Source organism: Heterobasidion irregulare, assembly GCF_000320585.1.
Source record: "Heterobasidion irregulare TC 32-1 unplaced genomic scaffold scaffold_06, whole genome shotgun sequence".
Lineage (NCBI taxonomy): Eukaryota > Fungi > Basidiomycota > Agaricomycetes > Russulales > Bondarzewiaceae > Heterobasidion > Heterobasidion irregulare.
Window position 1 is genome coordinate 1,890,197 of NW_009258202.1, and position 27,825 is coordinate 1,918,021.

The window sequence follows — 27,825 nt, forward strand, 5'->3', positions numbered from 1 at the left end:
ACTCCCCAGCCTGCCACCAACAGTTGCCAGGGTTGAAGGCAGTGTCACGGGCCACATCGGTATACGCTTGGTTGTCTCACGCTCCTTGTAAATCGAGTTTGATTCGGAGTATCCAGAATCTAGGTCTGTGACAAATGTCACACGAAGCATGTAACACCATTGAAGAAAACCGCGGATTTGTACTGCCAGATTAGGCATCATGACCCTGAGCACCTCGGAGGAAAAGCGCATATATCTTGTGTCTGCCAATCGGAATCTGAGCATTCATGCCGAAGCGGACTTTCTGATTTGATTTAATTTCGTGAGAATCTTCAAATACGTCCAAACAATGTTTTCTATAAGATCAAGTGTCATTGGCCTTCGAAGGTTCTTCAATCTTGCCAGAGCCCCCCTCTGAGCCCCCCTCAGCCACAGTCAGCCCCTCCCCTGCATATTATCTTGTTCATATACGATGGCTATTAAAAGAAAGTTTGACTCTGACTCTGTCGAAGTTGGCCGTCAAGTAGGTTTACTTTCAGGCTAAGCGCGATGCGCTCCAGCTCACGGATTTCCCACATTAGACCAAGCAAATTAGATGCATCCCATTTCCTGCATACGAGCCAGATTTCGACGTCGAAATGTCAGACGCGTCGAGTTCAGATAACGAGCTCATGCCTGCTCAGCAATTCCATAGCCGGCACGACTCCACGGCCAGCACGAACTCTGACGCGTCTCTAACTCACCCCAGTATGTCGTCCTCCCTATTCCGATACTCACGGTCAGTTTACAGTTACATTCAACCCCTAACAGATCGCTACCCGTCATTCAATATCTATCCTACTCCTTTCTTTGGTGGCCCTGGTGGTACTGTTGATACTGATTCTCACAATTATTCGAGGTACGCAACTCCCCCGCCGCAGGCACCCGCAAAGCCCGTTGGCCTCTTTGAGCCCAGAAACTCTTTCGCGCATCACGGGTAAGCGATCTTTCTCCCATGGTCGTGACGGCAGCATACACGCTATATTCTTCAAGAGCTGTGCTAACCGACTCCGTTCTGCCTCTTTCGCAACGTTGCCTATAATCAGAAACTGCACTCAGATTCCAAAACTTCGTATCGCTTGCTCGGCCGGTTCTCATGACCAGAGGACCATGTGGAGTCACTGCGAAGAATGCGGCGCCATCGAAATGATCGACCCCGACTATTGAAGACCCTCTCCTCTTCGACTAGGCCGACTTGTACTCCCGCCCATCCAATCCTCTATATCGCTGTCACTGCGTCCCGTTTTCCCGACCGATGGACATTTTATTTTTTTATGGTTCTCTATTGTGCTGAATGTTTGTGTGTCTCATGCTCCGTTGCTCTGGGCCCATCGTCGTTGCTTGGCCCTTCCTCATCGACATCCAACCTCCTCCGGTTCATCATCTCGCCCTTTCCCACCACATGACGTCGACTACTTGCGGCACCAAAGTCGCATCGATGATGAAACTTCTTCATCACCGCCAAAATTGTCTTGGTCGACTGTGTTCTCTTGCCGATTAATTCTTTATATTCCATCCACTCCTCGCGCATTTCTTGCCCCGCCTACCACATATCCTACTCGAGCCTCGTCTGCATCAATGTCTCTGTACATATCAGTTCGCTTTCTGTAACACGCTGTTGTGCCTGTGTTTCGCGTCATTGTCGAAGCGTCCTGTTCGGCACGTTCAGGATCATATGAGCACTTGTTGCGGAGATAACGGCTTGCGCCATTCGTGAGTAATTTTTGGTCGATGGACGGCGTGAAGTCTTGAACGCCTCGATTGAGCCTCGGGTAAAACTTTTGGCCCCAAGGCTCCAGAGATGCAGAAAAGTGTGGCAAAGGTTCCTCAGTGTTCTCGAATACTCGGTGATATACCCTCATATGATTGGTGTCCTTGTATGACACCTCTTCAGAATGACCGGCTCGATTGCGCTTCTCTTTTCCCACTCACGGCACTGTCTTACGAATACGCGGATGGGAGGTGCTACGCGCGTCAGAGAGGTGTTTGGCGATTAGCGACGCTTGTACCCCAAATCTTATTTCTGTAAACTGGGCGCTTTGTGAAAGATCTACCCAGAAAGTGCACCCCTGTCTATCGCTCCGATGCTTTGACCGAGTTGGTATCTCAATGGTGGAATTTAGGTGGTGATTGGGACAGGATCTTTCCGTGAGGTGTTGTTGTACGCTTCTTGACTTCTCAACGCGGAACGCCACGGTAAGGTATTTCACATGCTAGGACAGCCATGCAAGTTGCACCACTTGGCTTGTGAGGAAGAAAAAATAGAGAGGGGAAAGGCACGACGAAGAGCAGTCTATCTGGGGAAATAAGGAGACAGGACCGCCGAATCGATGTAACTTTGAAGCTTAACGACAGATGCAGGTCGGCATCATTGCCAAAGCAGGTTGGGGCAGGAGCTCAATACTATGTCCATGCGTATTGGGATGAGGTGTAGGTAAGCGCGGGGTTTGGACCGAGGCGCCTGACTCGCTGATCGCTTCATCTGGACAAGATCAGAATTTTGTAAGAGCGGAATGGGAGGATGAATGGTTTCAGTCTTGTTACGAATTGGTGAGACTTGCCGGCGAAACCAGTATTAGACGCTTTTTTGAGACGAACTTTCATACGAAGATTCGGGAACATGTAGGTTGTCTCAAGGAGGAGTGGACTGTAGATCGTCGTGGGGCCAATGATTCTTGGGACACTGGAACAGCTGAGCCAAAGAGCAGTTCCCTCACGCTGAGGCCGAAATTGCCGCAGTTTCGTTATGCAATGATGACATCAGCTTGGAGTCGAACCACAGCCAGTGGCAAATAACGACGACAACCTACGAAGGGCGACGAACGAGTGTCCCCTTTTCATGGTATTTCGGACGCCCGTTTGGTTGCAGAGGATGGTTATAACACGCAGACAACGCAACACGGCTGCCCGCACTATCCGAAAGCTGCAACGGATGCTGTATGGAACAGCAGTGACCTCGAAGTGCATTGGACGAACCGTTGCTTGTACGTATGCATCGAAATGACGTTCTGACTGAAATCGGGGGTGGGGCCCCACCTGGGCCGGTGTTCCGCACTCTCCCCCGCCCGTTCTCCACACTTACTGACACAGATCTCTGATAGCTCCGATGTGGCAGAAACGATAAAAGGCAGAACCGGCGCCCGAGATTTCTCGCCCTACGCGCGCCCTTTCCTCCACTGCTATCATGTCTCACTCACCAGCAGTCAGCAGACGCGCTTCAAGTGAGAAGAAGGCTCGCACGTCGCTCGAGGAGACAAAACAGGAGGAACGGATCGACGATGTCACTGCCTTGAACGTCAAGCTTGCCAACCCTCTTGCAGGCCTCTCGCACGAGCAACTCATCAGTGACGCGGCGGAGTTCGCCAGGACACATGGCCTCGAACACCTCACAGAAGAGTTCAAGAAAGGAGCTCTGATCGCTCAGGATCCTGCCGCCTTCGAAAGCCTTCCTCTTCTCACGGAGGAAGATAGAGTCCATCTTCGAAGAGAGCTTACGAACAAATGGGACCAGCCTGCCACTCTCTACTACCTCGTCATTCTCTGTTCTGTGGCTGCTTGCGTTCAAGGGGTGCGCCCATCGTCTGTGGCAAACGGGTTCCAGATTGACGAGAAAGTTGGCTTGTTCTGTAGATGGATGAGGCTGTTATCAATGGCGCCAACCTTTTCTTCGCTCTGCAATTCGGCATCGATCCCAAAGCCCAAGATGGCAATGCGAGTCGAAATCAGTGGATATTAGGCCTCGTCAATTCCGCTCCATACGTGCGTCAGAGCCTTTCCTAGAAATATGTCCTAGACTCACAGATTGTTTGCAATAGCTGTGCTGCGCCGTGATTGGTTGCTGGCTCACTGAGCCTCTCAACCGCTACTTGGGTCGGCGTGGCACAATCTTCGTTACCGCGACCGTGTCTTTCCTGGCGTGTATTTGGCAAGGTGTGACCAATTCGTGGCCCCATTTGTTCATCGCTCGGTTTGTCCTTGGATTGGGCATTGGCCCCAAATCTGCCACTGTCCCTGTCTATGCTGCAGAGTGTGCTCCCTCTCCCATTCGTGGTGGTCTGGTCATGATGTGGCAAATGTGGACCGCCTTTGGTATCATGATTGGATATGTCGCAGACCTTGCTTTCTATCGTGTTCCCGACAAACCTCATATCACTGGTCTCAATTGGCGTCTTATGTTGGCTTCGGTAAGCGATCCGTTATATCTGAAAGGCTCCCAGATCTGATGTTGACCTGTTCATCAGGCTGGGATTCCCGCGCTCGCCCTCATGGCTCAAGTTTTTCTCTGTCCTGAGTCGCCTCGTTGGCTGATGGGCAAAGGTCGGTATGATAAAGCTTACCGATCGCTTGCACGGTTGCGCCGTCACCCTATCCAAGCTGCTCGGGATCTGTACTGTCAGTCTATTATTTGACCATGTCAAAGTGGACGCTCATCATTTTACGTAGACATCCACGTTCTTTTGGAGGCTGAAAATGAGATCACCGAAAGCAAGAACAGGTTCAAGGAGCTCTTCACCGTTCCACGTAATCGTAGGGCTACCTTAGCCTCATTCATTGTCATGTTCATGTAAGTTTCTGCTCATACCTGTATCCTAGCCTGTCGCACTCATATCGAGATGTCCATTATCAGGCAACAGTTCTGTGGCGTCAACGTCATCGCGTACTACTCTTCGTCTATCTTCACTGAGGCGAACTTCAGCGAAATTCAGGCTTTACTGTCGTCGTTTGGTTTTGGTGCCATCAATTTCACTTTCGCGTTCCCTGCCGTGTGGACCATTGATACCTTCGGGCGCCGCAATCTCCTGCTTACAACATTCCCTCTGATGGCCATCTTCCTTCTCATGACCGGATTTGCATTGTGGGTTATCTGGTACTCCCCATGAGTGACATCTGATCATGAAGGTTTCGACAGCTGGATCCCTGAAGATAACAAAGCTCGCATCGGAATCGTAGCATTAGGCATTTATCTTTTCGGTTGCGCCTACTCGCCTGGTGAGGGCCCTGTGCCTTTTACCTACTCTGCAGAGGCCTATCCTCTCTACGTTCGAGACGTTGGTATGTCGTTCTCTACCGCGGTGCTGTGGTTCTTGTAAGTCTGCCATGTACCTCTCTTGTGCGGCATGAATGTCTCACTTTGTCCTCTCACCCTTCTCTTCAGCAACTTCATCATCGCAATCACATTCCCGCGTCTTCTCGGAGCCTTCAAACCCCAGGGCGCTTTCGGCTGGTATGCTGGATGGAATATCATCGGTTTCTTCCTGGTGCTGCTTTATGTTCCCGAAACAAAAGCACTCTCGCTAGAGGAACTCGACCAAGGTCAGTTTGGCATGCTCTCCGTCTCCTCTCGCATTGGGACTCATGTGTCCAACGCTGTACTTCACAGTGTTCTCTGTTCCTACGCACACCCACGCTGCATATCAGCTCAAGGCCCTTCCACGAAACATCAAGAGACACATCTTCCGCATGAATGTCGAAGATGTTCCCCCGCTGTACGAGCACGAAGGTGCCATCGGCGAAAAACACTACGCGCCGGGTGGTGTGGGCGCTGCCTAGTCTTCATCCGCTTTCCAGCCCATGGCCCAACTCATCCCACCCGTTCTGTTATTCTTTTAACGGTCTCATAAGGCGCTGTGCTGTATTCCCTTGCATCTAAATGACGATCGCTACGACCGGCAGATGCAATGTGCTTGTATCCTAATGTGTATGTATGTGTGTATGTATATGTATACCTGCTAATGGGGCTCGCTGCCGCATCTGTTCTCGTTTCTTAGTTGCTTTACCGTATTCTGAGACGAGACTCTGTATTTCTCTTAGCGCTCAAAGATATCTATTCAGAAGTCAGGTCGTATTCCCTTGTATGGAGGGTTGCTATCACGAATCATAGTATCTGGGGATGTGCACATTGGTGGGTAGTGCACTCGATGGTGTAGCGCAAGGTGATGAGGGCGAGAAAGGACCGGCCCACGCACAAGTAGATCGAGTCCATACGGGTGCACTACGAGTGGCCATCCAAACTTATACCAAGCGAGCGCCAACGCTTGCACTTATGCGCACACTTGCACGCATCGTGCAAGCCCGTAACGATAATATATGGATGCTGCGCACACTCTCGGGGCCGTACACGAGGCAGCTCCTCTCAGGGTCTGGGCAGGAACACACACGCATGAGTGATACCTTTCTCGTGTCGGTGGTGGATAGGCACACAAGACCGATACACGGCGGCCGCCTTGCCAGGGCTCGAGTGTATATAAGTATATGTACGGGCAGACCGATAAGGTCCAGCGAGGTAGGGCGCGAGGTGGAGATACGGAGCACTGAGGTCGAAGATGTTTTGGCTGGACGCACTGGGGTTTTTCAAACAAACCTCTCGAACACGTGGATGAATGCGAGGGTGTCCGAACAGAGAAGTGGTGTAAGAGGGTAAAACAACGCAGTAAACAGGCTGCTTTGTTACATGGGATGGCCTTCGATGGCCAGAATTGACTGACCTGCAAGCCAAAGGTAGCAAGGAGCAAGACGGCTAGTGGCGAGACGACTGCGGGGAGAGGAGGAGTCCTGATCGGCGGCAAGGCGCGCAGCGCCACTTTTATGTACTCGACCCAGACGCGTCTCACAGCAAGACCCTCAATGACACAGACAACCTTGCTTCAATACGAAGCCCCATGTAAGCAGCAGCGCCTTGCAAACATCGCCCTCCTGATCCCAACCGACCGATCTCGACGCATACAGGGCCCGTGCACGCGATCGACTGGTGCAAGTCGCCTGCGCCTGGCCAACTCCGTCCACGCTCCGCCTTCCGCCTGGGGGTGGCCTCGTTCACCGAAGACTACAGAAACCGCATCGCCGTCGTCGGGCTGCAAGACGAGCGCGTGCTCGTGGAGGACGACTATGGCGACTACCCGGACTTCGTGACGCTCGTGGAGGCGAACCACGGATACCCTGCGACCAGCCTGCAGTGGCAGCCCAGCGCGGCGTCCAGTTTCCAGTGGACACAGAAATCTCCGTCGACGGAACTGCTGGCGACAACGGGGGACTCTTTGAGGGTGTGGGAGTACACGAACGACGCATCGCCGTCGCTGTCGAGCTTTGTGGGGAGGCAGCCGACCTCAGGAGGGCACAGATTAACGCTTAGATCTACGCTGTCTGGGGTATGTCGCCCGCCCTCTCTCGCGCTCGCCGTCGTCTGTTGAAGCTCACGATGCCGTGGCTTCACGGGCGCCCAGCAATCAAAAGTCAACAACCAGTCGGGGGGCGCCCCGCTCACCAACTTCTCGTGGAACGAGAAGATGCCCAACCTCGTCGTGACATCATCGATAGACACGACGTGCACCGTCTGGAACATCGACACCTCTACCGCTGTCACGCAGCTGATCGCGCACGACCGCGAGGTGTACGACGTCGCGTGGCTGCCAGGATCGACCGACATCTTCGTCTCCGTCGGCGCGGACGGCTCGCTGCGCGCGTTCGACCTGCGCAGCCTCGAGCACTCCACCATCCTGTACGAGACCCCGCCGCCGAAGAACCCGCCGCCGCCGACGTCGCCGTCCGCGGGGTCCCGCCCTCCCACGTCGCCGCTGCTTCGCATCGCGTTCAATCCATCAGACGCGAACTACATGTCAACGTTCCACATGGACGGATCGGACGTGCAGATCCTGGACATGCGGAGCCCAGGTGCTCCCGTGATGGAGCTTCGGGCTCATCGAGCGCCTGTCAACGCCGCAGCTTGGAGTTTCACAGACACCCCGTTACTCGCCACCGCAGGTAACGTAGACCAGCAGCCCGTCTATCTCGCTGCGCGCAAACTGAAAAATGGTAAAATATGTACAGCCGATGACTGCCAGCTGCTCCTGTGGGACATCGCGCCACATTCGCTGCCTCCCAGCTCCTCGCCCCGCAACGCGAGCTCGCGCCTGAGCTCGCCGCGACCTTCCGACGGGAAGAAGCGGATTCTGTCGGATCCCGTCATGGCGTATTCCGCGTCGAGCGAGATCACAAACATCGCGTGGTCGCCGCGGATCCCGCAGATGGTACTGAACAGCGGGCACATGACGCCTGCGGGAGAGTGGCTCGCGGTCGTGACAGGGAAGTCGATCAAGGCGTTGAAGGTGTAGACGACGGGGTGCTTGTGGGGCCGGACATTTTTACATGCTGTGTTGTGTTATCATAGTTGTGTTGCTCGAGACGGTTCAATGTTTTCCTTTGGATGTATCGGGTGTGAACGTTGATGCGTTGGTGGTGCATCGACGGCCTGAAGCGCTGGCGCGCACTGTCCAATATCCAACGCGCTGAGCGCATTCGTCTGTTCATTACAGGTTCGAGACAGGTATGTAAATTGATATACTGGTCAGAGAGATGCCGTTCTGACATTTCGTGTGGCACACGTCGCGTGCGTAGACCGAGACGATTGGAAGCTGCTGCTTTGAGAGAGTGGGTGACCGTCTTGGCAACTTTATAAGGGTGCTCTCTGCCCCTGATTGTGGATGTCCAATTTAATAGTCTCGCAGAAGACTCTGTCCGCGGGGCACCAGCTCACGAGATCCATGCACTCGTACGAATGGCGCGCGTATTAGGGTGGCACCTGCCCTGTGCAGCAGCATGGAGTGCCTGCCGTGGACCGGGGCCCCTTATCGCCGACTGTTGTGGTCTGGCTGAGCAACGCTGGATAGACTTATCTGCACGGCAGCGCCGGGTTTCGTGTCTGTCAAAGAGATATTAGGCGAGTTGATACGTGGGCGGGGTGTCTTGTATTGCGTGGCTTGCTATCGGAATGCAGGGGGCGTGCGCCTGCGGGTGCATTCCCCATACGCAATCCAATTAAAGTGCCAAGTCCCCTGAATTCCCGACCTGATAAGACCCGGTCGTGTGCAGGTGGGGGTGGCAGAGAAGCTGTGTTTTGCTGGTGAAGGGGACCCAAAAGAGTCATTGGCTCCGGATTTAGGCGCACTGGCGGGGAAGTGGGTCGCAGAGAAGGGAGGGATCGGGGAGAAAAGGGATCCGTGCAGGGAAAAAGACCAAAAGTGGGAGCAGGCAGATAGGAGGGGAGAATTGGATATTTGGGGCAAGGCACCGACAAGGGGTTATCTGGGGGATGGGCGGGACGAAAACTGATGAACCGCATGGTGTCGCGGTGGAGAGCGTATTTATTAGCCCGGCCTCGCAGCCATGTTTTTTTTCTGCAGCGACCAGCGCTCCCTCGAGTCTTTAGCAGCCCGTCGCCGTGCCCCGCCGCACTCCTGCACACATGTCGAACGAGCTCTCCGCCGTCCAGCAGGCCGCCCCCGCTCTCGATAAGAGGCGCTCCCGCTCCACAGACTCCTTCCCCGACAAGGAGGGCGCGGCACACGTACACGACTCAGAGGCACAGCCAGACAGGGACGAGGAGAGCACATCCTGGTTCTCCCGCCATCACCTCCTCGTCCACCGCGTCGTCCTCATCTCCCTCGCGGCCTTGATTCTTGGCTGGTGGGTGTCCGCGACCATCCTCACCGCGACCCGCCATCGATGGATCGTCCAGACGCTCTTCGCCTGGTTCTTCCTCGCTATCATCGCCTTCCGCTTCATCCCCAACTCTGCTGTCACCCGCCCAGTAGAGGCCTTCTGGGTCCCCGTCGTCCAAAAGCCCTTCTTCGCCCTGCCCCGCTTGGTCCGCCTAGCTATGGGCTGGGGCGCCCTGCTCGCCATCGTCTTCGGCTCTGCCTTTGGCTTCAAGGTGACCGGTGTACGCCCGTCTTGCTCGCCTTTTTTTTTTACTGCGTTTGAAATCGTTGAGCCTGTCTTTTCCTAGAACACCAACTACGGTGATCGCGCCATCTCCGTCCTTGGGCTTTTCCTCTTCCAGCTCGGATTCTACGCGTCCTCGAAACATCGGTCCCACATCGAGTGGTATGTTTTGTGCCGCTCCCGCAGTCTATCGGCGGGTTTGATAATCTTATCTATTCTAGGCCCACCGTGATCGTGGGACTCTTCATGCAACAGGCCGTCGCACTCTTCGTATTGAAGACCTCTGCTGGTTTCTCCATCTTCAAGTGGTTGGCCACCCTCGCTTCCGACTTCCTGTCTCAGGCCTATGTCGGCGCCGCCTTCTTCTTTGATGCTGAGACCGTCGCCAAGCACTGGTTCTTCGTCAACACGGTATGTACACCAGTCGCGCGATTAAAACTCGGACTAATGTGCCCCGTTTCTGTTAGCTTTCCGCAGTGATCTTCTTCATTGCCTTCGTGCAGATGATGTTCTACGTATGTCCCCGTGAAGATTTCGCTCATATCTCGCCGCTGACTTGTTCCTAAAGCTCGGAGTCATGCAATGGATCGTGAAGAACTTGTGAGCTCCGCTCGGCCTTTTCTCTTGGGTGAGACGCTGACTTGGCCGCCTCAAGTGCCTGGTTCTTCTTCAAAACGATGAATGTCTCTGGCGCAGAGGCCGTCGTCGCCGCCGCATCACCCTTTATCGGCCAGGGCGAGTCTGCGTGTCTCGTCAAGCCCTACGTCGATCTCATGACCGAGTCCGAGCTCCACCTCACCATGACCTCCGGGTTCTCAACCATTGCCGGTTCCGTGTTCACGGCGTACGTCGCGCTCGGCGTGCCCGCGCAGAACTTGATCACATCCTCTGTCATGAGTATCCCCGCGTCTATTTCGATCAGCAAGGTCCGCATGCCGGAGCTTGAGGAGCCTGTCACGCGCGGCCGTGTCGTCGTTGATCGCGGTGTCGAGAAGGATGCTCCTGCGAGCGCGTTGCATGCGTTCTCCAAGGGCTCCGTCTTCGGTCTTATTGTTGCGGGTCAGATCTTGTGCGTCACATCTCCCATGTTGCTACGTTTCAGGCTATGGGAAGCTGAATGCGCTCGTGCTGCAGGTGTAACGTGTTGACCATCCTGGCGCTCATCGCTACCCTCAACGGCCTTCTCACCTGGATTGGCCGTGGTTTTGGTATCCACCATCTCACGCTCCAGCTCATCCTCGGATACATCGGATACCCCGTCACTTTCCTCCTCGGTACGTTCGCTGCGCATATATGCTATCTAGCCGTGCCCCTCTGACATATACGATGTATCCAGGTGTTCCCCGTCCAGAGATCCTCCGTGTCTCCCAGCTCCTCGCCACGAAGCTCATCGAGAACGAGTTCGCCGCTTACCTCGGTACGCCTGCCCCCATGCCTTGCTCTCCTTTGAATACCGGCACTCATCCTTGTCACGAACAGAGCTCCAGGCGATCCAGGCGAGCAGCAATCCACTGACCGACCGCGCGTTCACGATCACGTCGTACGCGCTCTGCGGCTTCGCGAACCTGTCCTCGCTCGGCATCCAGATCGGCGTGCTCACCGCGCTCGCGCCGACCCGCAGCAAGATCATCGCGCGCAGCGCCATGTCTGCCATGATCTGCGGCTTCTTCTCCACGCTCCAGACCGCCGGTATCGCGTGAGTGCTCTTTTCACGTCCCCCTTGCCTCTCCCTCGTCTCGAATCGCACTGCGGGCGCTGACTTTGTGGACTATCTCTTCGTTTGCCTTGTCCTGGCGATAGTGGTATGCTGGTATGATCGATCCCCTTACGCGGCGTCGTCCTTGCTCGGATCTATGTTTCCCCCGGCGTTTCTTTTCTCTTCTTGGGTAGATTATGGCTATTTGTGCGCTAGGGGGTGTGTACTAGCTTATTGTTGTAGGCGCGCGCGCGCGCCGGCGTGTCCCGTCGGATGTCTTGCAGGGATGTGGTGCGGCGCGGCGCGGTGGTGTTGCAATACGGTATGTACGTAGCGTGGGTCGCTACTAATGCCCAGGGCTGTGCTTCGGTGTAGGATAAGTGGCCCCGACGCGGGTTTATGATCGGCCTCCTTTCTCCCTGTCGACGCGAAAGTCGGCCGACCGACGCAGCGTGTCACGGCGGCGGATTTGATTTCGGAGTGAGGCCGGAAGGCGAAAAACAATTACGACGGCCGTAGATATCTGGCGTCGAAGCGTTTGTGCAGGTTTATTCGTGGCTTGCTGTTGACTGAGTACTGGGCTCGGAGCTCCTTCAATCCAATTCTCCGAGTGCTCTATCGACAGACAGCCGGTCAAATTTGCACTCGACCTCAACAGGTCGAGATGCCTTGCTATATCTAGAGGCTGCAGCATATCTACGAAGCTCTAAGTGGTCAGACTGGTCAGCTCTGCCAGGTTTACCATCCTCCGCCGCAGCCTGCAGAAGTCTCTCCAACGCTTCACTTGCCGTATTTTCTTCCCTATTACGTGACCTCCCGCACTCGCCACAGCGTCCATGTGTCCTCTGCTAAGTGCTCCGAGGCGATACGGCCAATTGTTTATAACCGTTTGAATCAAGAACGGCGATGACGGCGAAGCGTTCGACTGCGACGAGGACTCGAGGGGCCACACATGCTCACGCTCAAGCAGGTCCACGGTACCCGCTTGCTCTGGGACAGCAGCTCGAGGACGGCGAGCTCAAAATCGTGAGGAAGCTCGGCTGGACTGGGAATTCCAGCGTCCGCTCGAGTAAGTCTTTCAAGTTCTCGGCGCTCCCCTGACACCGTGATCGCGGCTTTGCGAAGGTGCCGGTTTTTACATAGGAATTTGGAATCGTATCCCGTCGAGCACGTCGCTGTCAACGTGGTATACGAGGAGTCCTCGGCGAGATCGAATCCTCGTCATCCGGGCTACAAGCACTGCATGGTCACCGGTCATCTGCGACGCCTTCATTGCCAAAAGCCACCACGGTTCCTACACTTGCATCGTGGCCGATGCTCTTGGATCGGACCTCACCTAGGTTCGAAGCCTTCTACCGGCCAAGCAGCGTTCTTTCAAGTTCCCCTTCCCAGCCCCTCCTTCTCAAGCAACGCATCATCGAGCAAACGCTCGTCGCTCTTCACTGCCATCGCGAATGCTGGGTCATGCACACTGGCGATTGCATTGGTTTTCGAGTACCTCACCGGCACGGCCCTGTTCCAGCTGTACGAATCTGGCTCTGTGAGCTTCGACGACGTCCATCTCCAGCGGCTCGACGAGTTCATCGGCCCTTTCCTGCCGAGCTCCCTGCAGAATTTCTTGAATAAAAGGAAGTTCTATGACGGTCAAGGCGCGACATCGATGTGTCCTCCTGTGAGGTCCGGCAACTGTGCCTTACGCTGCTCCGCAGGGTCGAAGGCAAGCTCATCGCTTCTTGCACGATGGAGGCATGTCTCCGCAATTACAAAGTACTAGGAAAAAGGAAGTACTGGCTGCGGTTGCGTTCATACAGAGATGCTTGATGCTTGATCCCCGCGAACGATCCACTGCCGCGTGCATAGCTTAGAGGTATGTTTGTGATATGTTACACGTAGCTAACCCCGCCTAGGGCAGAGGCCCGAGGCTTGTACACCACACTGCCTTGTCCTGTGAACGAGATTCACTCAGTCGATCACTGCATCCTTCCACACTGCCTTGTCCTGTGAACGAGATTCACTCAGTCGATCACTGCATCCTTGTCTCTGTCAAGGATGATGCATGACGCGAGGGACGTTCGCAATGTTTATGTCCAATGCCTCACGCTGAGAATTTCTGGCAGGGAAACCTGCCGAAGGATAGCCCCGCCACCTCCACAGTTTTTCGTTCCCAGTATGGAGCGGCACGCATTCCCATTATCTGTTTACAGCTGCTCTCAAAACTGTAGACACGGTTCTGATGTTCTTCTGCTCAGGAACTTTGCTCACCTTTGGAGGGGACAAACAGGTGCAAATGACTGCATGGGCACTTGAGCGCAATGCGAGCGCGCAGTTGCCTTATTTGAGGACTGGATTCTGTGCATTGGAGCATATATTTCAGATGTGACCACCAGTGATGACGACTGACGATGAACCATCTACTTCTTGAATAGGCCCACAGGCTGCAAAGGTATTTTCTCAACTTTTCTCGACACGATACTTACTTCCCAATCATTGATTGATTATGTCCAACAATGGAAACTTCAACTTCAATGCAGTCTCCCCCGAGCAGCAAGCAGAGTATAAATGCTGATTTCCCCGGGCTAGTTCCTGGATTGGTGTTCTGCCCACACATCCAGAGTTTCTTGGTCACGAGGGACAAAAGACAACAGGCGAGCAGCCGCTCAGGTGTTCAGTGCCCGCATTGCGCTTAAGTGCCCATGCAGTCATTTGTACCTGTTTGTCCCGCTCCAAGAGTAAGCAAAGTTCCTGAGCAGAAAAAACCAGAAAAGTGTCTACAGTTTTGAGAGGAGCTGTATGCTACGGTTCTTGTAGTCGTATGCACGCGCAATTTTACTGAATCTCTGCTTGGGATATCACTGTAGCTCTGATTTTGAACATCACTCATGACATAGGAGTGGATGCGTGGATACACAACTCTGAAATGGAGGCGTGAAAGCTGCAAGCTTTACAATGTGACATGTTCAATGTCCATCCACGGTCATACTCAGTAAAAACAGAAATTCAAGTGAACATCACGTCTGGTCACAAAACTGGGCTTTTGTCATGTATCCGTCAAGAAAGCGGTGCAAAGGTCGTGTGAAAGTCATGTGCAATTTTAGAAGTTTATGACTTTTGCATGACTTTCTGCGCCACGTTCTTGACAGATACATGACAAAAGCCCAGTTTCGTGACTGGACATGACGTTCACTTGACTTCCGTTTTTACTGAGGGTCATACCCGAGACAGGTCATACACCCAGACACTGTTGTCCACCATCGATGCCTTCTCCTCTACCAGTAGACATTCTTTCTACCACATCTCTCTACTTCCTTTTCTCACAGAACACACATCCCCTAAACCCTTCATGTGAGTACAGTTAAGGCATCCGTTCTCTGAAGCCGAGAGTTTGTCCTCGATGGCAAAGTATGCTCAATGTTGCGACCAAACTGAGACAGATTATTCAGACTCAACCACAACGATATGATCAGATGCAAGACATCGCAGACTGGATTTTTCTAAATACACATAGTAAAATGACACACCCATCCACGATGGGATAAACACGAGGGAAGATGGATGAGATCGTACTAGTACAAGCCGTGTTGTGGTAATAACCGAGACTAACGACGCGAGCCAAGGACGAAAACGACGAGTGCTGATAGAAACGACAGGACTGAGAAAGGATTTCGTGTGGATGAGGGTCATACAAGAAAAGCAATGAAAAATAACGCAGGGGAAAGAACAGACAGGGCCGCATTCAGAGGAAGGGGAGGAGCGGAAGGGGATCGCGGCACTGAATGGAGGTTAGAACAACGAAAGATGAATATATGCTGAAGAAACTAACGAGGAAAGAAAATTTAGTAGCCAGGGCCTCCGTAACCGCCCCTGCCAAAGCCGCCCTGCTGGTAGTCATTTTGTTGACCGTAGCCGCTCTGAGGGGGGTACGAGCCTTGCTGGTATTGCTGGCCGTATCCTGATGTAATTTAAATCAATATATGCAGTGGAAGAGTTTGTAACAAACCTCTACCAACCCTGCTGGCCGCCACCGCCGTAGCCGCCCTGGTTGTAACCCCCCTGACCTCCACCAGCGCTGTAACCACGGCCTCCACCTGAAAGACGATCAGTTACTGATGGAGAATAAGTCAACGATATCATACCGTAGCCACCACCGGCGCCTCCACCACCGTAGCCACCACCGGAGGCACCTCCTCCGTAGCCTGGACGAACATCAGAACAAATTGCAAACAAAAAAGACAATGGTCCTAACCACCACCTCCTCCACCGCCACCACTGCCTTTGGCATTGGCGAGGTTCACCCGGATCCTCCTGCCATCGAGCTCCTGCTCGTTGAGGTTGTTGATGGCGGCATCAGCCTCTTCGCTGGTGCTGAAAGTGACAAAGCCAAATCCACGCGAGCGACCAGTCTCACGATCCCGCATCACAATGGACTACGACACATAATAAACGTGTCAGCTCTCAAGCTCATGCGAGACTCGATGCAATCATCCTCAAGAGGACCATCAAGGTAGCAAAGCAGAATAGCGCACATCGAGGATTTGACCGAACTCGGAGAAAGCCTGAAAGCAACAACGACAACGCGCGACGGAATCAGGATAAGAGAACAAAACACCAAAGCATCAAACTGACTTGGCGCAACGTATCATCGGTCGTATTCCAACTCAAATTGCTATCAATAGTGTACAAGGGTTACTATCAGTCTCACACTTCCCCTACCCCGTCGAGCAGGAGAAGCGCGCATGAGCAAGGACACAAACACGCAAGACTGACCCAACGTAAACTTTTGCAGACATGACTGGAGAGGATTAATACAATAGGAACCAGGATCCTGTACACGAGAACGAAACCGAGACCGAAAAACTCAGAATGGACGGGCCGATTGTGGGGGTACCTGGAGCGGACCTTGGGACAAAAGCGACGCGACGCTCAAAACTTTATACCCCAAGAGAATTTTTAAACTCAGATTCAGATTCAGTCAATCTAAATTCGGCGATTCGTTCTAGAATCTAGAACAGGTCACAGGTTTTAGGGGCCGTCCTCGTTCGGTACGTGACAAGATAACACATGGGCGCTGGAGCACGTAGATGAGTGTGTGAAACGAAGACCGACAGCGGAAAAAAACACAAATGGAGAGCCAGACTATACAAATGCACCTACCAAAGCTATATGCACGAAGGAAGAAGACAATGTAAGGTCATTACTAGTATAACAGAGAGAGTTCATAGGGAATCATGGGAAAGGTCGTGATTAAGTCGTAAGCGGGAATCGAGGGACAGGCAGAGAGTAGTGTGGGATGGGGTGTGAAAATAGGGAAGCCAGGAAAAGAAACGCCAGAGCGCCGTCAGGTTCACATTAAGCTCTTCCTCTTCTTCTTATCCTTCTTCTCCTTTTTCTTGTTCTTGTCGTTCTCGCTCTGGATGCTCGGTGCCGGACTATCTGTGGTTTTCCCTGCTTCGCCTTTAGGTGCACTCTTCCCTGCGTCGCCTTTCGAAGCGCTATCATCGTGCGTGTTCGAGCGGTTAAACGACGCATCTCGAATGAACCCTGGGATTGGAATGGAAGATGCTGATCCCTGGCGTCTAGTCGTAATCGAAATGCGGCGCGCGAGCCGCTGGAAGTTCTGTGAGGAAATCCGTTTCCGTTTGGGCTCCGATTCAGGGTCAGGTGTGCCGCTTCGAGGGGGAGTGCTGATTCCCTGAACGAATGTGACGCCTGGGCTTTGAATGGGCGTGTCACTGATGACTGAAGAGCGATGCGTGTCATCATTGGAGATCGGGAAGGCGATAGGGCTGGAAACAGGAATGGGCTCGGAATCCTCGGCATCTGACATCGGGAAAGCAATGGGTGCATCGACATGCTCTGTCACAGCTGGTCCCTCGACAATTGGCGGGTCTTCGATAATAGCGATTTCTGTCGGCTGGGCGTCCACTTGGACAACATCCGAAATCTCTGCGGTCGCATCCTCAGTCACATCGCCAATTGCCGTGCTGTCTTCCGCCCTGGCCACGGAACCATCATTCTCAATTGAGTAACCCGATACCACATCTTTACGAAGACTAGGTTCTGGATCCTCCGAGGCAGAGATTTGATCAGCCCACATGGAAGCGAATATTCCGTTTTGCTCCAGAAGTTCTTTGTGGCTTCCCTGTTCGACGATCTGGCCATCTTTGAGGACGAGAATCCTGTACGAAATGAGAATAGCACAAAGATAAGAGATAAAGTAATCTCACAAGTCAGCAGAAGCGATGGTCTAGAGACATTGGATACGTAAGCGTGGCTGTCAATAGACCTAAGAATTGAGACACTTACAGAGAGCCGATGAGCAATGGACAGCGAAGAGCGTCCTTGAACCAAGTTCTGCAGCGCCTTCTGAATATCTCTCTCTGTGGAGGTATCAAGTGCGCTAGTGACAGTTGATCTCAATCAGCACGGGTCAAGGACATAACGGTCATCGGAACGCACCTGGTGGCTTCATCAAGCAATAAGATGGGTGGGTTCTTCAAGAGTGTGCGGGCGATGGCAACACGCTGCTTCTCTCCACCGCTGAGCCTGATGCCACGTTCACCGACCTTCGTCTCATATCCGTCTGGGAAACTCAGGATCCTGTCGTGCATTTGTGCAGCTTTGGCAGCTTCCTCGAGCTCCTCCTGGGATGCGCCAAACTTGCCATAGCTGCGTCGTGCGTTGAGACATATATATCAGTCAAAACATGGGGGGAAGACATACCCAATATTGTATGCGATGGTCGCGTTGAAAAGCACTGAGTCCTGTGGAACAACTCCAATCGCCTTCCTCAAGCTCGCCTGAGTGATGTCACGGATATCCTGCCCATCGATCGCAATGCGTCCTTCGCCCTCCTGCAGATCATAGAAGCGGTAGAGCAATCTCAGAATAGTCGACTTCCCAGACCCTGACTCGCCAACGAGAGCAACAGAGCTACCCTTCGGCACCTTGAACGACACCCCTTTCAAAGCGGTCGTGCGACCATCGTAGGAGAAGTTGACATTCTCTGGAGACGAAGATGAGCGAGCGAAAATGAACAGCTATAGGTTAGCATACCAAACTCGATCTCGCCATCACCGACCAGGAGATCGGGCGCGTTTGGCTTGTCGTTGATTTCAGTAGGCTCGTTCAGAAGTTTCAAGAGCTTCTCGGTGTCAACCAAAGACTGATTGATGGAGCGGTAGATATACCCTAAGCTGTTGAGCGGGCCGTATAACTGTTTGGGAAAAGTAGGTTAGAAACAACTTGCCAGTCGAATCGCAGAGGTCTCACCTGTGCAAGGTAAGTGATGAAAAACACGAAATCGCTAGCTTTCAAGGTTCCGACGGTCACACGCTGAGCGACAATGAGAGTTCCCACAAGCAATCCAACAGTCTGCCGATGAGATAAAACTGTGAGAGATAGATCAAAAATAACGAGACCAATCACTGACGATGATGAAATTTTGGACAAGGTTGAGCAGATTCAAGGAGACTAGAAAAAAAACATGAGAAATGATCCTCCAGGCAACATCAATGGACTACATACGCATGACACGATACTCCAAAGCCTGATATTGAAGGAGAGCATCTCGGTAGCGTTCCCCTTCGTGTTCCTCGCCATTGAAGTACTTTACAGTTTCATAGTTCAACAAGCAATCAGTATGGATTCCCCGAGTGATCTGTTCCAAACAAGAGTGAGAGAATGCTTTTGGGAACGCGACAATCGAAACGTACGATGTCGCGATCATTCATCTGCCTCCGCAGCTGAGTGCGCCATCTGGTGAGCCCCACACTGGCTGCGACTGGAGACACAGTATGAGTACATATTCTGTTGAGGCTAAGAGCCCGCATGACTCACCGTAAGTAAACATCACGAAGAAAATTACGATGGACACTGTCCAATCCAATTTGATCGTGAAAACAACAAGAGCAACGATGATATCGACAAAAGTTGGAAGCACACTGAATAGAATGAGCTGTTCGGTGGAGGTCGATCAGCCATCATGATCAGAGATAATATTAGCGAAACGCGCGGACCTCTAACGTATGGTTGATGGCAGCCCCACGATCCAAGATACGGAGGACCTCACCAGTCTTACGCCGGGTGTGGAACGCAAAAGACAGGTTGAGTAAGTGGTTGAATGATAACTGGGACATTTCTGGAAATATCGCGCGTACAAGTGAGTGCAAGGCAACATGGACATATGGAGGGACATACCGCGATCAGAGTACTGCATCACAGGAGCCCAGAGAGCCTAGTGAAGCCTCGGTTAGGATGATCTGTTAGACCGACACATGATGGGACGCACATCGCGCAACGCGGCCAATCCACCACTGCTCTGCAAGAAACGAAGCCCAACGTATCCAAAGACCCATGGCCACGGCGAACGCGTACTATCCTTCTCAAAGATCGAAACGAGCTTGGCGAGAACGACTGGAACCGCAAAGTTGATGAAGCGCCCGATAACAAGGGTGAGAATACACAGAAGCTGTAAACAACTTCAACGGTTTGGTAATACACATGCACTTGCAACTGTACGTACAGCAATCATTTGCAATCCACGACTCTTCGAGGGCCACAAGTAGGGCGTGATGCGACGCAAACGGGTCCAAAGCTCACCCCACGAAGGATCGAGGTTGATTTCTTTCTCCTTAGTGCTGGGCTGAAATCAAAAAGCAATGAGCATATGTCCCAAATTGTATGCTTGCTGCCTACCTTCAACGGCAGGATACGAGACGCAGGGTCAGGTGTATGCGCGCGTGTAGTAGGGCCCGAGGCCGTGAGGTTAGTAGAACCCGTGCTGCGGAAAGTCCCGTACTTGCTGCCGTCGACGGGAGACGCATTCAGGCCTGTCGAAAGAGATGCCCCAGCTTCTGGAGGCAAAAGAAGAGATGTCGACGTCGGCCCGGGTTCTGCTCCATTGACCGAAACTGCGGAATAGGTAACGCGAGGGCTGATGAAGGCAAAGAACAGTGGCACGAGGAGCAACACGCGGAAGGCCGGGAAGACAAGGTGCAGGAGAGTAAACAAGAAGACTAAAGTTTTGGCTGCAGGGTATACGTGAGCTGGATTCAAGACGACCGTTGGCAGGTAGATATGACTCACAAACATCGGGAATAGACGCTCCATAGAGGACAACCTGCGCGATGTCTAAGATCAAGGACAACGCGATCGCGGCCTTCAACCTCTTCAGAGACCAAACATCGACGCCCTTGACGTCTTTCCAGGCACCCAATGCGGCGAGGCCGGCGAATGCAACAAGGCCGAGGACCGCGTTGACCTCGATGCCGGAGTTGTAGGGCCACTTTTTGTAGATGACGGCGAAGATAACAAAAGCCAGCCCATCGAGAAGATAGGTAAGAGAAGAAAGAGAGAGGAGGGATAAAATGAGGGCACGACGAGGCGTGCGAGTTGCGACGACGACTGGAGTGATAGGGGACGGTGACGCTGGTGAGGCGGGTCTGGTCGGCACGATGGAGAGGGTTGACAGGAGTACAAGAGCGGGAGAGACGATGCGCAGCGCAAAGAGCGCAACGTCCTGCGCTATTGCGGGGTGGGGAAGCATCGTGTGCTAAGTCGTCGTCGGTGTGCTCGCTGTCGACGTTGGTGTTCGTGAAGAAAAAGAGAGAAAAAAAAGAAAAAGAAGAGGGATGTGTGCGGCGAACGCGCGCGTGGGAAGGAGCGCCCGAGTGTGCCGTCCTTATGAAGCAGGGCTATCGCGCTTGCGGCTAATTTCCATGTCTTCTCTTCACCGGTCACAGTCTTATCACACTCTTTAGCCTCCCCGACAGCGAATGGCAGCGCTCGCGGCATCTGTGTTATCGATGCGCTCGTTGACGTGCCTGTGCGCACCATCGTCCCGCCAGCTGCCGACACTGGCACAGGCAATGGCACCCACACGTCCACACTCCGGTCCCCGCGGTCTCACGTACGGCCTCTTCTCCCTCTTGGAAAACTTCCTTCGTCCGGACTTGGCCCGTACGCGTATACACCTTTCCATCTTGTTCCATATTCCGTCACTCCATCGCACGGCACAGCGTCGCGGAGTCACCCTCACGTCCATATTCTGTACTTCCGTGCACAAGGCAATCACTAATAACGAGTCCCAATACTCCTGCTCTTCCCTATTTGAGACCCACGAGGCATCCTCGAGGCAGCTCGAGTACACCCGAAGTGGATAGCGTTGATGTGAAATTTGCTCAAAATCAACATTGTCAATCAGTATTTCTATCAGCAAAGACATCCTCCGGTGTTCGCTGAGTCGCTCGATGTCCTATCACAGTCGTAGTACAGCATTTCAAGCATCAAAGAAATGGGAGCGTTTCACAACGTGGTCTGTTTCACCGGGTCCGGTGATGGTGAATCGGTGATGTTGCCACGAGGTGGGACCCACAGAAAGTTGCATATCGTGCCATTATCTGGACAGGGACCAACACACGGATAGACTTGCGGAGATATGCTCGCGATCAGCTGAACTGTGAGACAAATATGAACCAGAGCACCAGAACCTTTTGAATTGTGTTTATACATCCTCGAGCCCGTGAAGCACACCCTCTAACTTGCTCCTGGCCTCCTCGACACGTTCCCCCTGCACATCAACACCTTCCCTGTTTTGGATCTGGATGGCCTTGCGTGCCTCCCGTGCGAACTCGTACGAGAGTTCTACGGAGATGTCGACTTCTGATTGCCCTTCTGGTTGCACAGGCGTTTTCGGCGAGGTCGTGGCCGTCAGGAGAGAAGAAAGGTCGAGGTCAGATACTCGCAGAAGAGCAAGGTCTCGTAAGGTGTCCTCCAACGCAAAAGGATTAGATTTAGATTTGGAGCTCATGGTGAAGAGGATGAGGCGCCAAAGGGAACACAAGGCCTCCACGCCTTTAGTAAGGGTCACATGATGTCATGGAAAGATGTAGGCCGAGAGCTGCCGAGAGGAACTGAATGAGATTGATGCATGATTACACACTACTGTAAGTCCAGGACGGGAGGTCGTCAGACGTGTTTGGACAGCAACCTGACTTCATTCTGCGCCGCCTCGTCCATCGAGACCCAGAGATCGGGGCACTGCACCCACTCTGTCACCACAACATTGCCGCGAGTGAGGTCCAAGTTGGTTCCGAACCGTCAATGATAGTCGTGAAATATAAAGGCGTACCCCCTGGCCCAGTTGTCCCTCCCAGCTCTTCTCCCACATCCTCCTGTTCAGCGACCTCGTTGAAGTCGTGTGCTCATCCACCCACCATCTTCTGCTTCGTCTTACCTTCAGCCCATTGCGTGGCAATATATTCTTGTCAATCAGAGGTAAGTATATATTCCTCTCAAGGCTTGACAAAAACCGCAAGAATTACGAGGATTGCATTTTTTGCTCGTGCCTCACATACTCATATATTACCCCCCCTCCCGATTGGAGGCCTTGGCGGGTTTTAAGGGTATATCAAGGTATTCATAGCTATATATCAGTTTTGCACTTTTGTTGATGGAGGGGGGGGGGGGAAAACGACGGCATAGAGAGACTGCTGGATTTGGGGATCTGGAGAGAGCACAGCGTTCAGAGATTGGCTGGCAAGGGGAAGATGTTGGCCTTGATACCGAACGCCTGCAGGCGCTTGACGAGGAGATTGATGGACGTGACGAAGGTACAGTCCGAGACGTCGGTGGCTCCGTCTCCGCCAGTGAGTATGCCGCAGATGCGACCCACGGCGTCATTGATGACAGATCCTGAGGCTCCAGGCTCGGAGAACGGGCCAGACTTCGAGTTGGGAGGCAGTACGGTTATCTCCCTCGACATCTCACCGGGCTGTCCCTCGAAGTAGTGTCGGACGAAGGAACGAATAGTGTTAAGGCAGCCAACCGTGAGGTTGGAGGTGTTTCCGTTCTTGAGGACCATAATGACGGGGTCATTGTCGTGGTCTTTGGTCCCTGGAGGAGGCTTGAACATCTCCTAGTCCGAAACGATACCGAAGCACCTGAGGAGACGATCGCCAGGGTAATCAAACAATTTTGGGTTGGCGGGGTGGGGATACATCCAAGCGGTGAGCTCGTCAACCTCGACGGAGCCAAGGTCGACAGCTTTACCGACAAAGTTGAGCTTCGAGATCTTGGTGGGGTGGATCTGGACAACCGCCCAATCGTCGGTGTAGCCATCCTCGTCGAAGTTGCAGCTGATGGGAGGGGACAAGACGACGTGGCCGATGACCCGATTGTCCTCGTCCTCTCAATCTCTGTCGACATCGGCAAGCAACTTCTCGAAGGCCGTGATCGCCTTTCTCGCCTCGTCTATCTTGGACTGGACCGCATCCCGCCCCATGGCAGCGTCGTTCTCGTCCTCCATCTCGCTCCAACGCTTGTTGAGCTGCCTGATGATGATGTTCTTGGCACCGATCGCGGCCTCAACAGCCACGACACAAGCCCCGAAGGCGGCCTCTCCCAACAGCATGACGTCCCTACGAGGCGCACCGGAGTCTTCCTTGAACTTGTAAAGCGTATTCGCTTCCTTGTCGGGGTGAAACAAGACGTGTCTGGCAGTGAGCATGAACAGGATGCCTGGCTTGGCACTGTCGATGAAGAAGAAGCCCCCTGTCCCCTCGAAGTTGGTCGTCTTGGGGTGGCAGATGGGGAGACTGAGGGCAGTGGAGAAGAGCTCGCGGAGGAGGGCGGCAGGGTTAGCGCTGATGGCGAGTTTGTACATTGATGCTGAGAGGGTAGATTTGGATTCGCAGATCTCGACGTGAACGTCGTCAATACCGTTATCGACAAGGATGGAGTGGCAACGGATAGCGACCTCGATGCCGAGCTCGTGAGGGAGAGAGTCAGGGTCGACTCCTACGAGGATGACGGCGGGAGGGGAAGCTTTGCCAGCTGTGCCGATGCGAAGGGGTGTCATACTAGTGCACCGGACCTACTTCTCCTGCAGATAACAATCCATGGCGGGACCGACAGTCCCCTCCCAGACCTCGTTGAGACGATGCGTGCCGAGAGGCGTCAACAGATAACAATCCATGGCGGGACCGACAGTCCCCTCCCAGACCTCGTTGAGACGATGCGTGCCGAGAGGCGTCAACCCCTTGGGGACCAGATGAGCCTCAGCACCCGTGGGCCTCATCCAGACGTCGCAGCTGGAGCGAGCGATCAAGCGGGGCTTGGACAGCAGCCCATAGTGGTAGTATGTCGCTTCGACATCGGAGGGAGCGTAGGCAGTACTGGGAGGCGGATTGGGGACGACGTGGTTGAACATAGATATGAGGATAGGGGCAATGGAGTCTTTCTGAGATATGGCGAGGCGAGTACGAACGTAGGTGTGTTAGACACTAGAGGAAGAAAACACGAAAGAAAAAGGTTAGAACGGGGAGAGACTCAAGGAGAAACGAGACGCACTCTACTACACGGTAAACACAGCAATGAGCAAAGCGACAAGTTGGGTACTTGAGCGGGGAGGCCGGGTCCCGCCACCGATCCCAACATGGCAACTGGTTGAAGTTCGACAAGCTGGCGTCGACGCGTCGACGCGTCGACGATTACATTGCCTGTAGACCTCAACATCGACAGTCGACAGGACTGAGCCACCTCGTCAGGGCTCAGAATGGTCTCCACTCTTGGGAAGAACATATCGGTCTCTAGGATAAATCGCTTGCTTCGTCCTCTGCGCAACAAATGTGCGAACCTGGCGTCTCTGGCGTCGTCCTCTTCTTCAAATGCGTCTCTCGTAACATATGGCTCCCGTTCTGCCACCGGCACTCCTGATGAACATCCTCCGCTCGCCTTACTCTTATCACCCAAAGCCCTCGCATCCCGCGCGCACTTGGATCACCACAGCCTGGAGAACCTCGAACTCTCGCGGAGGGTCTACGCCGTCTTGGACACGTTCAAGAACGTGCTCCAAGCCCATTTTGGATCAGAGTCTGTTGGAAAAGAGGTGAAAATCATGAGCTTGACGGACATATGCGCTGCGGTCGTAGGGGAATCTATTCAAGACGATATCGAGCTCAGTTTGTACGAGGACAGGGACGAGAGCTACGATGTGGACGAGGACGCGGAGATGGCGATCATGAACGAATGTTACGAGGCAGTCTCTGAACAATATCGCGGGTATGATGTCATACTCTTTTTCTAAGTGTAAGTTCCCGCACTGAGTCCTGCTCTTCCGCGTCTGCACAGATGGACATTGGTTTCCCATGCTCTTTCCATAGTCATGAAGAATTGTCCTCACCAGCCAACACTCGTATCGTGTCTTCTTGACATGTCGCTCTCATACAATTTGCCTCGAGAGTCCAAAATTATTCTTCGTGCTCTTCTTGCGACCGCAATTTGTGCTGGTCGCCCTTCCGCCTCGCGCCCTATCTGCCATCCAGCCCACTCGTCCTACTTGAGGGAACTCTGCATAAAGTGGACATCATCCAATCTGAGCAAGGACCAAGGCTCTCACCAACCTTCTCATTACACCGAAACCGGCTTTGTTACGATCCTGGTTGATGTTCTCGTGGAAATGGGATCTGCGGATGTGTGGAATAGCAGGGCAGTATCCAGACTGGGCCGACACATGCAGGCCACCGATTTTCCCGCCTTCGTACAGCTTCTTTGCGGATTGGCGGAGGTTATCAGTCGACAAAGTCGTCGGAAGAGGATGAAGCGGAAGCGTGGAAAGGTTCCGGATGGAGAGTTCGAAGCCGAAAATATTCAGCTATGTGATAGGTTGTCCCGATGGACTACGGGGCTCCACAGCCGTGTTGTTCTTCTCGACTTGGATGATGACCTGCTCCTGCCGGCACAGCACGACGAGTTTGCGTCTATCGTCGACTATCTTGTTACCTCCCGTGCGCTTGGTATCCATCTTTGTGACGATGATGCTCACTCCGAATCGCCATTCCGGGAGGTTCAAGATGTCCTAGCTTGTTTGGCGACGCAGTGTCTCGCATCTCCACACTTAGGTTCGCGCAGCGCTCATGATGTCGAAGAGCTCGTGAGCTTGCTCAAGGATGCTCACCCTGTCACAAGCACCTACGACGACCTTGTCATTGCAACCTTTGCCCCCGAAGAGCCTGCTGGTTCTCCTGCCAGGCCAGTTGACCGATCTCTGCTCGGTGCGATGCGATCTCTACGAAGGTATGCATCGGCTCTTCATGAGCACGACCTTCGTGCTTTGGAAGCTTCTTTCTGGGCGTGCGCACTGCGCCACTTTGAGCGCGATGTGTCCGTCTCGTCTGCTGCTGGCGGTCGTGAAAACGAACGTATCCGGTACGAGCTTATGGACGAGGTCAACACGGCGGAGCGAAGATTCTACGGATCTAGGTCTTCGAGACATGGTTCGTCTTCAAATGAGAGCGAGGATACTGGAGAAGAATTAGAAGGAAGCGAGTGGGAGTGGGAGGATCTATTCGGGTGCTGGGTGCGCAAGTCACCGCCAGCGAAACAGCGGGAGATGGCTCCGAACGTCCGCCCGCAGACAAGGTTATCTATGGGATCGCAACCGCTGAGAGCGCCGGCTCTAATCCGGACTACTTCCGCTTCAGCACCCCCTCGAACTGCTGTTGCACGCAGGAGCGTCCCTGTGAAGTCGACATCCTCCCTAAAACCTGTTTCAAGGACATCAACTTCCACATCTACATCGGCTACTATCTCTATCTCTAGCGACTCGTCCACCCACTCGAGGTCTCTATCTCCCGACACTGAAGTCTCTTTAGACGAGGACGAAGACGAGGAGGACGAGGATGATAGCTACGAGGACTTTGACGAGATCCTCGCACCTAAGAAGCCGCGGCGAGAGTGGAATTTTAGGACGCTGGTGGCGGACGCGCAGAAAAATGTAATCAACCTCAGAGAGGAAAAGGCGGCGGAGAGGGCCGCTGCCGCGCGACGAGCGGCTTCGCAGACTTGGAATCTTGGAAGGGGTGTGGGTCGCGACAAGATGCGCCGCCAGAGCGCACAAAATATGCCTGAAGAGCCTTCTTCGGATGATGTGTTGGACCTTTTGGCGTAGATGGGATACCGGTATGCGCTCGTGTGCACGACATTTTTTTAATAGATTCATTCAGTGTTCGCTCTCTACGTTACTCACATACTATCGGTTATTTTCGAGTCTTGGTTGGTCGCAGTGTTTTGGATTTCGTTGTATCGCATTGTACAGTATGACTGCAATTTTTCTCGCAGGAGTTGTTTGTAGTAGCCAAACAGTCACGACTAGTAGGTGCATGAAGTTCCGATGAAGTTCCGACTGATTTTGTCCACTCGATTGTTGCCAACCAGTTGTACCACTCAGTATGGCCCTCATCTTGTCCACCGAACAAAGAGAGCTCATTGTCGGCTGGCGCCACAACCAAGATAAGGCTATTGATGAGTGTGCACAGCTAGCTGCATGCTCACAGCAAACAGTCTATGGCATCCTCAGCCTCTTCCATGATCATGGTATCATTCACTTTGGCACGAGG

General features: G+C 53.4%; 12 protein-coding genes across 12 annotated transcripts; 7 read left to right on the plus strand and 5 right to left on the minus strand.

Annotated features, from left to right (window-relative positions):
- Positions 1-402: 402 nt before the first annotated feature.
- Positions 403-955, plus strand: HETIRDRAFT_476703 (uncharacterized protein; the record flags this gene model as incomplete). Its single annotated transcript, XM_009549600.1, has 2 exons — positions 403-502; positions 561-955. Coding segments are annotated over exons 1-2 (444 nt in total), but the record flags the coding sequence as incomplete, so codon positions are not given.
- A 345-nt stretch (positions 956-1,300) lies between these two features.
- Positions 1,301-1,549, minus strand: HETIRDRAFT_418894 (uncharacterized protein; the record flags this gene model as incomplete). The annotated part of the gene is made up of 1 exon (XM_009549601.1): positions 1,301-1,549. One exon carries the CDS (start codon positions 1,547-1,549, stop codon positions 1,301-1,303), a length of 249 nt encoding a protein of 82 aa, XP_009547896.1.
- Positions 1,550-3,202: 1,653 nt separating this feature from the next.
- HETIRDRAFT_61998 (major facilitator superfamily) lies at positions 3,203-5,868 on the plus strand (the record flags this gene model as incomplete). The annotated part of the gene is made up of 9 exons (XM_009548680.1): positions 3,203-3,586; positions 3,649-3,777; positions 3,834-4,202; positions 4,260-4,410; positions 4,462-4,582; positions 4,646-4,873; positions 4,928-5,104; positions 5,174-5,331; positions 5,399-5,868. 9 exons carry the CDS (start codon positions 3,203-3,205, stop codon positions 5,566-5,568), a joined length of 1,887 nt encoding a protein of 628 aa, XP_009546975.1. The 3' UTR covers positions 5,569-5,868.
- A 774-nt stretch (positions 5,869-6,642) lies between these two features.
- Positions 6,643-8,258, plus strand: HETIRDRAFT_476709 (uncharacterized protein; the record flags this gene model as incomplete). The annotated part of the gene is made up of 4 exons (XM_009549351.1): positions 6,643-6,679; positions 6,745-7,163; positions 7,239-7,776; positions 7,843-8,258. The coding sequence occupies 4 exons, from the start codon at positions 6,643-6,645 to the stop codon at positions 8,124-8,126; spliced, it is 1,278 nt and encodes a 425-aa protein (XP_009547646.1). The 3' UTR covers positions 8,127-8,258.
- Positions 8,259-9,256: 998 nt separating this feature from the next.
- Positions 9,257-12,063, plus strand: HETIRDRAFT_62005 (concentrative nucleoside cotransporter; the record flags this gene model as incomplete). The annotated part of the gene is made up of 10 exons (XM_009548681.1): positions 9,257-9,733; positions 9,800-9,897; positions 9,957-10,146; positions 10,203-10,250; positions 10,304-10,335; positions 10,391-10,804; positions 10,870-11,009; positions 11,072-11,152; positions 11,215-11,431; positions 11,536-12,063. 10 exons carry the CDS (start codon positions 9,257-9,259, stop codon positions 11,549-11,551), a joined length of 1,713 nt encoding a protein of 570 aa, XP_009546976.1. The 3' UTR covers positions 11,552-12,063.
- On the plus strand, positions 11,589-11,950 carry HETIRDRAFT_320900 (uncharacterized protein; the record flags this gene model as incomplete). The annotated part of the gene is made up of 2 exons (XM_009549352.1): positions 11,589-11,753; positions 11,807-11,950. The coding sequence occupies 2 exons, from the start codon at positions 11,589-11,591 to the stop codon at positions 11,948-11,950; spliced, it is 309 nt and encodes a 102-aa protein (XP_009547647.1).
- A 274-nt stretch (positions 12,064-12,337) lies between the features above and the next one.
- HETIRDRAFT_102025 (uncharacterized protein) lies at positions 12,338-13,205 on the plus strand (the record flags this gene model as incomplete). The annotated part of the gene is made up of 2 exons (XM_009549353.1): positions 12,338-12,500; positions 12,772-13,205. The coding sequence occupies 2 exons, from the start codon at positions 12,338-12,340 to the stop codon at positions 13,203-13,205; spliced, it is 597 nt and encodes a 198-aa protein (XP_009547648.1).
- Positions 13,206-15,430: 2,225 nt separating this feature from the next.
- On the minus strand, positions 15,431-16,218 carry HETIRDRAFT_418898 (uncharacterized protein; the record flags this gene model as incomplete). The annotated part of the gene is made up of 6 exons (XM_009549354.1): positions 15,431-15,516; positions 15,565-15,624; positions 15,675-15,855; positions 15,955-15,984; positions 16,055-16,094; positions 16,196-16,218. 6 exons carry the CDS (start codon positions 16,216-16,218, stop codon positions 15,431-15,433), a joined length of 420 nt encoding a protein of 139 aa, XP_009547649.1.
- A 189-nt stretch (positions 16,219-16,407) lies between these two features.
- Positions 16,408-21,070, minus strand: HETIRDRAFT_33779 (ABC transporter). The gene is made up of 17 exons (XM_009548607.1): positions 20,516-21,070; positions 20,126-20,457; positions 19,953-20,072; positions 19,719-19,898; positions 19,628-19,664; positions 19,447-19,568; positions 19,268-19,385; positions 19,144-19,211; positions 18,956-19,088; positions 18,861-18,901; positions 18,701-18,802; positions 18,485-18,644; positions 18,152-18,434; positions 17,888-18,097; positions 17,735-17,828; positions 17,656-17,675; positions 16,408-17,607 (listed from the first exon to the last, which is right to left on the minus strand). The coding sequence occupies exons 1-17, from the start codon at positions 20,973-20,975 to the stop codon at positions 16,773-16,775; spliced, it is 3,315 nt and encodes a 1,104-aa protein (XP_009546902.1). The 5' UTR covers positions 20,976-21,070; the 3' UTR covers positions 16,408-16,772.
- Positions 21,071-21,876: 806 nt separating this feature from the next.
- On the minus strand, positions 21,877-22,238 carry HETIRDRAFT_102028 (uncharacterized protein; the record flags this gene model as incomplete). Its single annotated transcript, XM_009549355.1, has 2 exons — positions 21,877-21,885; positions 21,939-22,238. 2 exons carry the CDS (start codon positions 22,236-22,238, stop codon positions 21,877-21,879), a joined length of 309 nt encoding a protein of 102 aa, XP_009547650.1.
- Positions 22,239-22,750: 512 nt separating this feature from the next.
- On the minus strand, positions 22,751-23,790 carry HETIRDRAFT_410142 (uncharacterized protein). The gene has a single exon (XM_009549356.1). The coding sequence runs from the start codon at positions 23,340-23,342 to the stop codon at positions 22,953-22,955; it is 390 nt and encodes a 129-aa protein (XP_009547651.1). The 5' UTR covers positions 23,343-23,790; the 3' UTR covers positions 22,751-22,952.
- Positions 23,791-24,983: 1,193 nt separating this feature from the next.
- On the plus strand, positions 24,984-27,377 carry HETIRDRAFT_320693 (uncharacterized protein; the record flags this gene model as incomplete). Its single annotated transcript, XM_009549357.1, has 2 exons — positions 24,984-25,489; positions 25,559-27,377. The coding sequence occupies 2 exons, from the start codon at positions 24,984-24,986 to the stop codon at positions 27,375-27,377; spliced, it is 2,325 nt and encodes a 774-aa protein (XP_009547652.1).
- Between the last annotated feature and the right edge of the window lie 448 nt (positions 27,378-27,825).

What these genes read in the sequence shown, in the direction of transcription:
- HETIRDRAFT_33779 (XM_009548607.1), bottom strand. Translation starts at nt 20,975, where the DNA reads ATGCTTCCCCACCCCGCAATAGCGCAGGACGTTGCGCTCTTTGCGCTG. An exon ending in TTTGGAGTATCGTGTCATGC is followed by an intron (nt 18,902 to 18,955) that starts GTATGTAGTCCA and finishes TTTTTTTTCTAG; the next exon opens with TCTCCTTGAATCTGCTCAAC. An exon ending in CCATTGCTCATCGGCTCTCT is followed by an intron (nt 17,676 to 17,734) that starts GTAAGTGTCTCA and finishes CAATGTCTCTAG; the next exon opens with ACCATCGCTTCTGCTGACTT.
- HETIRDRAFT_410142 (XM_009549356.1), bottom strand. Translation starts at nt 23,342, where the DNA reads ATGTTCAAGCCTCCTCCAGGGACCAAAGACCACGACAATGACCCCGTC.